General features: G+C 39.1%; 1 protein-coding gene across 1 annotated transcript; it reads left to right on the forward strand.

Annotated features, from left to right (window-relative positions):
* Positions 1 to 207: 207 nt before the first annotated feature.
* Positions 208 to 603, forward strand: LOC138885623 (uncharacterized). The gene has a single exon (XM_070166591.1). The coding sequence runs from the start codon at positions 208 to 210 to the stop codon at positions 601 to 603; it is 396 nt and encodes a 131-aa protein (XP_070022692.1).
* The last annotated feature ends 12,936 nt before the right edge of the window (positions 604 to 13,539 follow it).

Genomic DNA, 13,539 nt, shown 5'->3' on the forward strand with positions numbered 1-13,539 from the left:
AGTAAGTGGGCAAGTGGAAGTCTCCAATCGGGACATCAAGAGTATTTTTTCAAAAATAGTGAATGCCAACTGGAGATTGGTCCAAGAAACCTGATGATGCTCTTTGGGCTGATAGGACGGCTTACAAAACACCGATTGGTATGTCTTCGTACCGCTTAGTGTTTGGGGAAAGCTTGTCACCTTTTGGTGGAACTTGAGCACAAAGCTATGTGGGCATTGAAGAAGCTTAATCTTGAATGGGATGTCGCCGCCAACTTGAGGGTGGCACAATTGAATGAGCTTTATAAATTCCGGTACCATGCTTATACAAGTCCGTCTTTATACAAGGATAAGATGAAGTACCTTCATGACAAGAACATCCAAAACAAGGAGTTCAAAGAAGGTGATTTTGTGCTATTGTTCAATTCTCAGTTGCGGATGTTTCTGGGAAAGTTGAAGTTTAAGTGGAGTGGTCCATTTAAGGTTGTGAATGTGACACCCTTTGGAGCATTAGACTTGAAGAACAAAAATTATGAAATGTTTAGAGTCAATGGTCACCGAGTGAAACATTATTTTGGCAAAGTTGATGATGGGCACGTCGTGGCGTTAATTCATTTTAAGTGATTGATGGTAATCTGCGTCGTGTCGCAATGTTAAATCAGGCGCTTCTTGGGAGGCAACTCATGTTTATTTTCATTTTTCATTTTCTTATTTGTTAGATAGATTTTGTTTTGAGATATATGGTTTAGAAAAGAATTGTAAGAATGAGTGTGCATTGCAGGGACTGTGTTAAAAAAATAAATGTGCGGCCCACACAATTGTGAATGCAACCGTAGAGTTTGAATGCAACAGTAGAGAAGACTCTATGGCCACACAATTCTTTATGCGGCCGCACAACTGGAAACCCAAGAATATGAACTCTCTGAAGTTTTGAGTCGCAGAGAATAGGCCATTCTGCTTCCGCACACAAAAATGTGCGGACCACACAAATTTCTACTGCCGCACTCACTTTCGTGTGGACCGCAAAATCTCAGCAAAGGTCCAGGTAAAGAGTGCGGACCGCAATCAAAATTGTGCGGCCGCACTCAGCACAACTTTTGTTGGCCCAAGTAAAAGAGAAGTTTTGAAGATTAACAAAAGAACTCAGACATGGACTAGGTCCATCTTGTGAGGCACAATAGTAATACCCAAACATGTGAGATGCACGTGAAGGAGATAGGCCTAACTTATTAGAAGTAATATCTCCTGATCATGATCGAAAAGGTTGCATATTAGATAAGTAGAAAGACTCTTTACACAAAGAGAACACGATTTAGGAAAAGGATAAGAGTTAGAGTATGAGATCAACTAGAACTCTTTCACCATGGAAGAGTAGCATCTATATCCTAGTCAATCTCTAATTGCTAACTCCTTAAATATTAGAGTTGTTATTTTTTATAGGCAATGCACATAAGTTGAAGTTAAACGTGAATTGATAGCAATTTTGCAAGTAATTTATGTGTGATTCAAGCATGCAATCCCGAAGCTACTTGAACCAGATAGAAGAACCAGTTCCAAGTGTCTATCTTTTATACTAGTTCAATTGTAGTAGGTGATTTTACATTGTACTTTCAACTTATTTAGAAGCAATTGTATATGGTACTTAGAGTTTTCAAGTTAGAGTTAACTTGAAGTTGTTGCAACAGTTGAGGCTGTGTGCCACAATGAGATTAGAGTTAATCCTAGGCTTACAAAAGAGTTTTTGTAAATGCAGTTTTTCGCATGGAGAATTTGGGAAAATCCTACGGGAAAGTAGGTCGTGGTTTTTTTTCACCTTTTGATCCAAGTGTTTTCTACGTAAAATCTCTGTGTTATTTATTTTGTTTACTTATTATTCTGCAAACAATAGTAGTTGGAACACAAAGAAGAATCAGGTCCTTCTATAATCAAGTTAAGCGAAAATTGGGTACCACACAAATCACCCCCCCCTCTTGTGTGGTATTGAAGTATAAAACATCAATTAGTATCAGAGCGGGTTATCCTTGAAGAGGCTAACACCTTAGGAACAGATCAAGATGAGTGCACCACTTGGAAACTGGGAAGGGCAATCCACTGCTTGGCCTCCACTCTTTAATGGCCAGTACTATTCCCGGTGGAATAACAGGATGAGAGAACACATCATAGGAGAAGACTATGAACTCTATGACATAGTCACTAATGGTCCACTGGCTACTACAAAGAAAAATGCTGAAGGAGTGGACATTCCAAAGACAAGAGTTGACTGTGCTGCTGAAGATTTGAAGAAATGGGAAAAGAATGCCAAGGCCAAGAAATGACTGTACTGCTAAGGAGATATGGGACACTCTACAAGTGGACCATGAAGGAACTCCTCAAATAAAGAGATCAAGAAGAATACTTTTATATTCTCAATATGAGAATTTCACCATTAAGGAAGGAGAAACTATCCAAGAGATGTACACAAGGTTTACAACAATAACAAAAGAACTTAAGTCTCTTGGAAGAATTATCCTTGAAGATGATAAGGTTGAGAAAATCTTGACAAGGGTCTTGCCAGTAACTTGGGAAAGCAAAATCACTGCTATTTAGGAATCAAAGAACATTGCTACTATCAGGTTGGATGAGCTGATTGGAAATCTCGATACTTATGAACTGAGAAGGAAAACCATGAAGATGGATGCACCCAAGAAGGAAAGGAGCCCGAATCTTAGAATAGCTGAAGGTGTAGATCTAGAGGATGATGAAATGGCCATGATCATAATGGATTTCAAGAAGTACCTATTGAGAGGAGAGAGTTCTTCAAGAGGTAAAACCTTCAACAAACCAAGGTCTCCTGAGAAACAGACTAACGAGGGCTGCTACAAATGTGGTAAGAATGACCACATGTTCAAGAATTGTCCTCAGTGGGAAATTGAATGGAAGAAGGAAAGGGCTGAACGAAGAAACAGGAAGAATGAACAGGTTCAACCCAAAAGGAACAAAAGATCAACAAAGGCTATGGTTACTACTTGGGGAGAAACCTCAGATGAGGATTCAGAAGATGAAACTAGAGATGAACAAACACTTATGTCCATTGGAGAATCAGATGATGGACAAGAGGTAAGTGTGATTCATCACCACAACACAAAGGCATCTTTGAATTTGTAAACAAGTGCGTACTGGCCAGGCAGGAAAGAAGGCATATTGTTAACTATAGGGACTTAGTTCTGATGGAGTGCCTTGAAAGTTCAAGGCAAATCAACTGGCCTGCATTCATCATCAAGATATTGGACAGGGTCATGAATGGATCCAAGGCCCACGCCACCCCCTATGGATTTATTCTGACTATTGTTCTGGATTGGTGCAAGGTGCCTCTGAAGAAGTGGGAAATGGCCACAAGCAAGGACTATTTTGGCATTAATGCTCTGCTTGCTTGTGACTATCTAGTCAATCCCATTCCAAATGAACCTGGTTCATCCAAGAAGACACCTATCAACAGTAAAGTCAGGGCTCTTGTTCAGGAAAGTGAGGCCAAGGATGCTGAGATAGCTAGGCTAAACGCTCGTTTAGTAGAGGTTGAATCTGAGAGGGATGATCTCAGAGCTGAGCTTACCAAGGAAAAGGAGAAGAATGATGAAATTCTTCACAATATGCTGAGTCTTCTACAAGCCCAAAACCAACCCTGTAGCTCCCCCCAGCCTTAGGAATTCTAGCCTTTATCTCCTGAACCTGTCTAGTACCTCCAGTGACCCAGATTAGGGATTTCTCTTTCTTTTTTCTTGTGTTTTAAATCTTTTTGCTTTCTGGTTGTGGATTGTGGTAGCAACATATCTTCTATCAATGATATCTACTGTTTTTGCTATTGTTGACTAATAATATTTCCTTGATAGTTTAAATATGTTTGCTTGATTACTGATGATTGATCCATGATTGAACTTGCAGTTGCCCCAGTGGCCATGAGTATCGATGATGCCAAAAGGGGGAAGAGATATTGTGCTTTACATATTCTAAATATGTGATGTTTATAACCTAATTAAACTGGTCATTGATGATAAGTAATTTTTCTAAACTTTGTATTGATGAATAAGCTGAGTTCTTATAGGTCATAAGTGAGTAAAAAGCACAGACTTTGTCATCATCAAAGAGGGGGAATTTTTTGGCCCAAGTAAAAGTGAAATTTTGAAGATTGACAAAAGAACTCAGACATGGACCAGGTCATCTTGTGAGGCACAGTAGTGATCAACCCAAACATGTGAGATGCACATGAAGGAGATAAGCCTAACTTATCAGAAGTAATATCTCCTGATCATGATCGAAAAGGTTGTATATTGGATAAGGAGAAAGACTCCTTATATAAAGAGAAACATGGTTTAGGAAAAGGATAACAGTTAGAGTATGCGATCAACTCGAACTCCTTCACCATGGAAGAGTAGCATCTATATCCTAGTCAATCTCTAATTGCTAACTCCTTAAATATTAGTGTTGTTCTCTTTTACACGCAATGCACATGAGCAAAAGTTAAACATGAACTGAGAGCAAAATAGCAAGGCAATTTTGCAAGCAATTTATGTGTGATTCAAGCGTGCAATCCTGAAGCTACTTGAACCAGATAGAAGAACCAGTTCCAAGTGTCTATCTTTTATTCTAGTTCAATTATAGTAGGTAATTTTACATTGTACCTTTTAGCTTATTTAGAAGCAATTGTATTAGGTACTTAGAGTTTTCAAGTTAGAGTTAACTTGAAGTTATCGCAACAGTTGAGGCTGTGTGCCACAACGGGATTAGAGTTAATCCTAGGTTTACAAAAGAGTTTTTGTACATGCAGTTTTTGGCTCAGTGATTTTAGTGGAGAGTTTGGGAAATCCTACTGGAAAGTAGGTCGTGGTTTTTTTCACCTTTTTGAGCCAAGTATTTTCTACGTAAAATCTGTGTGTTCTTTATTTTCTTTACTTATTATTCCGCAAACAGTAGTAGTTGGAACACATAGAAGAACCAGGTCCTTCTATAATCAAGTTAAATGAAAATTGGGTACTACACAAATCACCCCCCCCCCACTTATGTGGTATTGAAGTATAAAACATCAACTTTTGACCGACTTGGTCAAACTATAAATAGGTCCTCTAAGCACTATTCACAACTTTACACACTCTTAGTTCTTGAGACCTAAGAAAATATAGTGCACCACAAAATAGCTCACACTCTATACTCATTTCATCAAGTTTAGATTCTCACCTGCATCATTCATCACTGGTATGATCGATCCATGTTAGATTTTTCCATTTTTCCTAATTTTTGTTCTTGATTAGTATAGTTATTTGTAGACTTAAAATGTCAAATGTTATTCATGTGTGCTTAAATTCATGTGGGTTATATCGTGTGTGTTCATTGGGGATTTGGTAGATCATTAATCATGCTTATTTGCAAATACCATGTCTAATTGAGCAAAAAATTGCAAAACCTAAAGTCAGGGCTGCTTAATTTCAAATAATGCGGCCCCATACAAAATTGTGCGGTTGGAAGATCTTAAATTAGGGCAAATGTGTTGTATCAAAAGTGAGGACCGCACTCAAAATTGTGTAGTCCGCAGAAAAATTATGCGGCCATAGAAAAATATGCGCGAATGCACTTTGGAACTTCAGAGAACTAGTGTTTTGAACTTGGGAATGTGTGGCCGCACCCAAAATTGTACATTCGTACTCAAAATTGTGTGGTCCGCACTTCAGGATGTGCGATCGGACTTTGAAATTGTGCGGTCCACACATGGAACTCTGCGGACGCACTAAATATTGTGAGGTCCACACTATCTCTTCTATAGACTATTTTCCTGCAACTTTTATGCAATTGTTTACATTGTTTTAAACACTAACTGATGTATGTGCCTTGTATTGCAGATCGTGGTTTGATCATGTGGTAGAGGGGATACATTTGAAGGGAGAGGGGAACCCTCCCGAGGCCAAGGAAAGGTCACATACTACTAGGAGTGCAATCAAAAGCCATCGCCAAAAAGCCGACTACTGGTAGAGGTAGGGCCATATAGCCCCCAGAATCTAGCTTATATGACCCGTCCAGGGAAGCCTCCGAGGGACATTTAGTGGAGGTATAACTTAATGCCGAGTCCCAACCACCACAAGCCACTAGGAGATATCAATAGAGCAACGAACCCTCCACTACAACAAGTTCTTCTGAGGGTTCCGATGCCGGTAGCCAAGGTTCATAACCCTCTTCTACACCTACTCCCCCTGCACAAGTTGCAGTTGATGATGATGTCCCTGATGATGATACAGTGGTCAAAGAAGAAGAAAGTGTGGGAGGATATATTTGTGAGTTTCACGGCCTTCATAAGGTTCAGAGAGGGTGTGGCCCTAGAGATCGCTCACACTTGAGTGATAGCTCTTAATGAAGGATTGGGATAAATTCAATCCAAATGTCCTTAGATAGTTCCGGGACCGAAAGGGGAGGATGTGGTTCATCCAGAGTGTCATAGATGCAAATAAGCACTTGGTATGTAATTTTTATGCCAATGTGACACACATCAAGAAGGCTACCGAAGTGACTAAAGTGAGAAACCTGAAGGTCAAATTCGACCAGTGCACTTTGAACACATATCTGAGATGCGAGGAGGTAGAAGTTTTCCAATACATGGAGAAGCTTGCTATGGGTGATGCAGCTCGCCCTTTGGTAGCTGAGATTTTGGTTGCTCCAGGACCACCACCACCGTGGATCACAGCAGGGATTCCCATAACACGAGCCACCCTAAATTTTGAAGCTAAAAGGGTGGTAAACTTTTGTGTGCAGCCGCATTGACCCAAGCAGGAATACGAACAATCTTTCAATCCCCCGACCAGTTTTGGTGGAACCTATTATGGCTGGGTACCTAATCAATGTGGGTGCCATCATGTTGGAAAACATAACATTGGGTGTTTGGAAAGGAGAAAGCTCCTACCCATATCCCAACACCCTCACAGAATATTTCAACGATGCAAAGGTGGATCCAAGGACATGTGATACAAAAGTGAGGACCAAAAAGCCATTCTCATGGTACTCCCTGCAAGGTGCAGACAACCCAAAGTTCAAGGGTAAGGCCACTAACACCGTTGGTCAGTCTAATGAGCCATCGATGGTGGTTATAGATTCTACTGCTGAGCCATCTACAACTCCCATGCCTTCCACAGCAGCCTGACCATCAACCGGGACAGCTGACATGCCACTACCTTCATCTTCGAGACCATCAACATCAGTACCAGTGTCAGCCTCATCCACTTATCCACTCACTGCACTGCAAGTCTCTCAGACATTGGCGAGTCTCAACAACTGTATGCAGGCAGCCACTTCTAAGTTGTCTAACATAACTAGTGTTGTTGCAGCACAGTCTTCCACTCCAGTAGTACCACAGGTTCCTATGTCAGTGGAGGAAACATTGAAGAAGATTCTAGAGAACCAAAAGACCATTATGGATACATGGGTGCTCATGGGAGAGCTATTGAGGAGTTAGGAAAGCAAGTAAATAAGATGAGGAAATCCCAGGCTTCAAAGAAATCAGTGGAGAGATTGAGAAAGGAGGTGACAAAGATTGCGACAATGGGTGATTTTTCATTTGACCTACTGATGGAGACATATCCATCAGTACCAGCAACACCATCAGTAGAGGCACCAGATGGCCAGTTTGACGAGCCAGACCTTGCTACACACACTGCCGAGGAGATGTTTCAGATGTTCGCCAGCCCCGTTGTTCCCTAGGCAAATGATGATAAGATCCTGTTGGAGGAGCCCAAGGGTAGTGATGCTGCTAGTCACCCTGAGACCACATAGGGAGTTCTCATTACTCTCTACCTCCCTTATTTTGATTTTGCTAAGCATTAAGGACAATGCTTATTTTTATTCAGGGGATGGTCTATTTGGTTTGATTTAATGACATTGATGACATTGGCCTTTAATAACTTTAATACTCTTTTTGTTTTATCTTTATTTTCTCTTTCATTATGTATATATTCTTCCCACTCTTTTGATGTATATATTCTACTCCCCTCGGTTTGTATATTCATTTCCTTACTTTCAGTAGTTTGTTTCATAGCTTCTTCATATTTTCTTCTTAAATATTTCTTCTTATTTACTTTAATAGCTTCTTTTTGATTTGTTAGCTTTTTTATGTTTAAGTGAACAATAAGCCTTTAATTTTCTTAATACCACGGTTCTTTCCAAATGTGGGTTTTGTGTAAACCTGGTGGCTCTTACCAACGATGAATGGCGTGACAATCTCTTTAAGGGATCGAGTCCATTTTTTATATTTAGGTATAAACAATAGTATTAATGAATAAATAAGGGTTAATCATGCTTCACTTTGTACCAATACACTTAACACACGCTTATGGTTAAAAACAAGTTTTTGGAAAGAAATAGCTCTAGTTAGTAACTTTGTGACTCTTGTGTTTACCTAGGAAATCATTAGGTGGTTTAGTTGAACCATTAGCAATTTTTAATCTTGAATGCGGTTGTTGTGGCCCCTTGACTATTCTCTTCAACAATCCGGTTGTGTGAGAGGTGAGGTATTTTGTTACAAGTCCAAGTACCCGTGCAAATGGTCTAGAACTTGCCCCAAATGTATTTCTTGGTGAAATTCTAAGTTAGCTTAGCTTGAGAAGTGATTGTAGGCTATCCTTGACCCGTTTTGAAACCTTACATGGCCCACCAATGATATTGTTCCTAGTCAACCATTTTGAGCCTAAAGCCTTTTCATTCGATAACCTTGTTACAAGCCTTTACCTGTTTTATAGTGACCCTCTCTTGGCACCCGAGATTTCTTTAGAACTCATGGGAAACAAATGGCGAAAACATATGTTTGGGGGAGATATGAGGAGTTTGAAGATGGTATCAAGGCACAAAAAGAGAAAATAAATGAAGAAGAGGAAATAAAGAAAACCATGAAAAGAAAGTGAATAATGTGAAAGGGTTGAAAGATTCAAAAGAAAGCAAAAGTGCAAAGCATAGAGAAAATAAAGAAGGAGAATATGAATAACATGGCCAGGAAAGAGCGATGTTAAGTCTCTTTAGTTCCCCTAAGAAAAAAGAAAATGACTCATAGAGTAGCCAAAGTATGAGCCAAAAAGAGAAAATGGAGTGTTGAAGGAAAGAAAAACTAGTTCCCTACGTGATTTCAAGCTGAGTAAGCTTACTTTACTGATGATCTACATGAGGGGCAAACATATGGTACTTAGAGCTGGGCTTGTGACATTCTTTTGAGAGTGATGAGTGAACCTTCCTTGAATCATTGCATTGAGCGCTTCATTCTTAAGTGAGATGAGCTACCCGAGAGTATAGGAGGAGGAGTTTGGGATCCACAATGACCCACATCAAAGTGCGAACTTCATTGATGAATAAAGTCAACTCTTGATACTCAAGTGTCACAATAGAGCTATTTGTTCTTTAACCTTCAAAACATAGGCTTGTTGATGATTCATGAGTGTGTGGGTAATTGTTCGTCCCAATTGAAGTGTATTTGATTCAACCTAGGCCAGCTGAAATATTTCTTTACTTGTAAAGGGAATTACCTTAATTGCTTAAGGACAAGCAAAAATTTAAGTTTGGGGGATTTGATAAGTAGGGATTTTGTCCATTTATTTGCACTCTTTTACATTCGTTTTAGCTCAAAAATGCTTAAAGGTATTCCCGATAACTAATGTGCTTTTTTCTAGGAATATTGGTAAATGAGCCAAAGAGATGAAAATCAACTCAACAACGAGAAAAATTGGGCAAGGACTAAAAGAAGGCAAAAATGAGCAAAGTGCAAACCGCACAATACCGTGTGCGGCCGTAGACTATGAAGAACCACTAACAAAGATCCTTCGCAAAGCGTGGGCCATACAATTATTTTGCGGCAGCAGAAGACGAGGTTCAAAGAGATGGCATTTTGGGTCCCAGAAGAAGTGCAGACTGCACTATTATTGTGCGGCTGCAAAATGCAAAAGTGCGGCCGCACTCATAAATGTGCGGTCCGTAGAAACTCCCATGTCCAGCTCAAGTCCAAGAGTGTGGCTGCACTCAGAAATGTGTGGTCCACAAAATCTGTAGAAGTGTGGCCGCACACCAGAATTGTGTGGCTGCAAAAGTCCATCTTGTCAAGCCAGCTTCAAAGTGCAGACCGCATGCAGAATTGTGCGGCTGCAGAACCTCCGTAGGGGAAATTTTGTCCGATAATTTTAACTGGATGTAAATAGATCTTTTTGTCAAATTTAGGTTGAATTTGAACACCTGGAAGTAGATAGTCGTTTTCCTTTACTGTTTTGGGTAACTTTGTAATAGTTTATCATTTTAACATTATATTTTCTTCTCTCACTCATATGTTATGAGTTTAATCTTAGTTTCTTCAATTTTGCCTATGATAGCTAATTTCTTATATAGGGTTGTGACCTAACTCTAGTGTGGGTGCCTAATGAGTTTTTAATTTAGGGCTTGTTTGTGATTGGGTATATGATATTTAGCCTATTTCTTATTTCATTTTTAGATTCAATGGTTGCAAATATTGATTCATGCCTAATTGACCTAGTCACTACACGAGAAAGAGCAAGTAAGTATAGGAAAACTTGACTAACAAGGAATTGGGGTAAACTAAAGAAATTGATAGCCCCAATTAAAGGGTCAAATCTAGAGATAATAAGACCCGACTTGAGCATATATCACTAGTTTTGTGAATTACCCATTTCGACATGAGAAAGACAAATTGGGAAAAACGCCTCAAACTACCTAGAAGTATAGAGTGGGTAATTGCCCGTGATTGCTATATTACACACCAACCAATCAAACCTGCCCTAGAGCCTACAATCCGTTAGGTAACCAACTAGGTTGAATTCACGACCCTAGGTCTTTTATAAACTTGAAAAACAACAATACCAAAAATATCGTTCCTTAGCTTTTCATTTACAAACAATAGCATAAAAATTAGAAGTAGAAAGAAACAACCAAATATGTGGAAGTACATTTTGGGCACGTCACACACTTAGTCTAGATATATACCTAATCCAATATAAGCTTTCTAAGGAATCGACCCCGACTCACATTGGGTAATTATATTTTCATCAAGCACTTCACAATCCCAATTAGTGGTGTGAATTTGGGTGACATCAACACGCTCATCCCACAACATACTACGTACTTCGAAATATAGTAATCCTAGTTTGCAGTCATGCTTTTGAAAAAAACAAGCAATCCAAAAGTTGAAGTCTCACTCATTTCGAAGCGGTGGGATTGCCTAACCTAACAATGTCTAATTTTTCGCCTAAACAGCCTCAAATGGCTTCTGTCTATGCAAAATATTCTGATGACCCATTAAATCTTGTCTATGAACACCCAGTAGTATCCTGAACAAGCAGCATTACCATCTCTTGCTCTTGGGAAACAATTTCAAATTGATCACTCAAGAAGCAAAAATATAACTAGAAAAACAATTTTTTTTCATAAGCTCTTTTCCGACAAATGGTATGATCAATTTAAGCTCAATTTTAGAAAGAACAAGTTTCATCGTAGTACATGCATCTTCCACAAAATTATGAGGAGCGCCCTGCTTTCACATAACATAAACTATTTCAAAACTCATGCAAGTAACAGTACCATTCACTTAGAGAACTTTTAACATGATATATTCTTTAGTTATACATGCATAAGGAACAAAAACTATGAAAATTACGGTAACAAGAGGAAGGCAAACCGCTACCACCACCCTTCCAAATAGAATAATAAAGCATTGTAGATAACATACCATCACAAAATGATTCATAAGCACTTATTTCAAATGTTTACATATTCAATCATGTAAGGAAATGTTTGCACTTACAATTATCACGCAAAATTGATAGGTTATACATACCTTCATTTTATGTTTTGATGATCTAACAAACTTATTATCAAGAACCAGATAAGGAACCTGATTCACTTTTGGGAAACACTCTTAAGTGCATGAAAACAATCTAACGCAAGCTGGAGAGAGTTGTCAGAACTTCAGACAGAACTTCAGAAGTTAAAGAATCAACACAAAGAACATATGATCTTGGATTCCCCTGGTGACTGTACGAAGTCAACTCTCCACAGCTGGAAAGTGACTGACTGCACTGCACACGCAAACAGTGCAGCATAATGCAGCAGTCATTTCCATTGGGAAGGACCTTGTACCATTAAGTGCTTACATCATTCAAGTAATGAGTTGCACTCTCTTGGTGAATCATTCCCAGGAACAAGCTTGCAAGAAAAATCCTCAACGTGCTACCCATCTTTTGGGAAAGTAAAGTAAACGCCATCACTTAGGCGAAGGACTTTCAAACACTAACCATAGACAAGCTTATTGGAAATTTGAAGACTTATGAAATGACGAAGAAGAAGGACATGAAAGAAGAGAACCCAAAAGGGAAAAAAACTTGCTCCTTCAAATAGAAAGCAATGACTCAAGTGGTGAAGACATCGATATGGCATACCTGACAAGAAGATTTCAGAAAATGGTTCGCTGGAATGGAGGTATCACAAAAAAGGGCAGTTCTAGCAAGACAAAGAATTTTGACCTTTGTCATAAATATGGGAAGCCAGGACACTTCATCAAGGACTGCCCTCTCCTAAAGCAAGATCATTTCAAGCACAACTCAGACAAAGCAGCCAAGAGGAACCCGGTTCCTAATAAACGCTTCAAGAGAAAGAATGTCGCTGACAATGATGTGAAGCAAGCTCTTGCTACATGGGGAGACTCCTCCAGTGAGTCTGAAGAAGAAAATAGTTATGGTGATAGTTCAATGATGGCAGTGGAAAGTGAAACAATTGAGTATAACTCAATCTTTGCTTTGATGTCTCAATCAAATGATAATGAATATGACGACAATGATGAGGTAAATTTTCTAGATTTTCAGAGAAATATGAAATTCTACTCTCCTAAAAAAACTCATGTCATTAGCAAATGTATTAATTGATGCTACCATAGTCTTATAAAAGATACGGATGCTCTAACTATAGAATTAGGAGATGCTGAATAAACCAGAGATGACCTGGTAGTTGTTGTAGTTGATTTGAAAGAAATAACAGATAATCTGAAAAATGAAAAAGATGCCATAGCGAATCTTGAAGAGCAAAGCGAGCCGCGCTAGTTTTTCAGCAGCAAGTTATGGTCTAATGACCCCCTAACCTAGGTTAGGGCGAAAACTCAAAATCTGAGAAAATTACTAGAATAGAACATGAAAGAGATAATCTAATGGTGGTAGTGGTTGACTTAAAAGAAACCAATGAGTGTGTTAGTAAAGAAACAGAAGCCTAAATTGAAAAAGTTACTAACATTGAGCAAGAAAGATATGACCTAGTAGTGGTGGTAGTAGACTTGGAGGAGACAATTGAGGAACATAAAATGGAAAATAGGCTTGGAAATTTAGAAAAAGGAAAGGAAGTTGCAAGTGAGGCACACGTTAAGCTTGAAAATGACTTGAATTTGGTAAAGACTAGTCTGTGTGTTGAACTTGAGAAAAACAGACAGCTTCAGGCAGAACTAGGAAGAGTGAAGAGTAATCTTGAAAAATCTCATAAGTGGACCTGGTCCTCTCATGCTATTACTGCCATATATGC

The sequence above is a fragment of the Nicotiana sylvestris genome, chromosome 2 (genome assembly GCF_000393655.2).
Source record: "Nicotiana sylvestris chromosome 2, ASM39365v2, whole genome shotgun sequence".
NCBI lineage: Eukaryota > Viridiplantae > Streptophyta > Magnoliopsida > Solanales > Solanaceae > Nicotiana > Nicotiana sylvestris.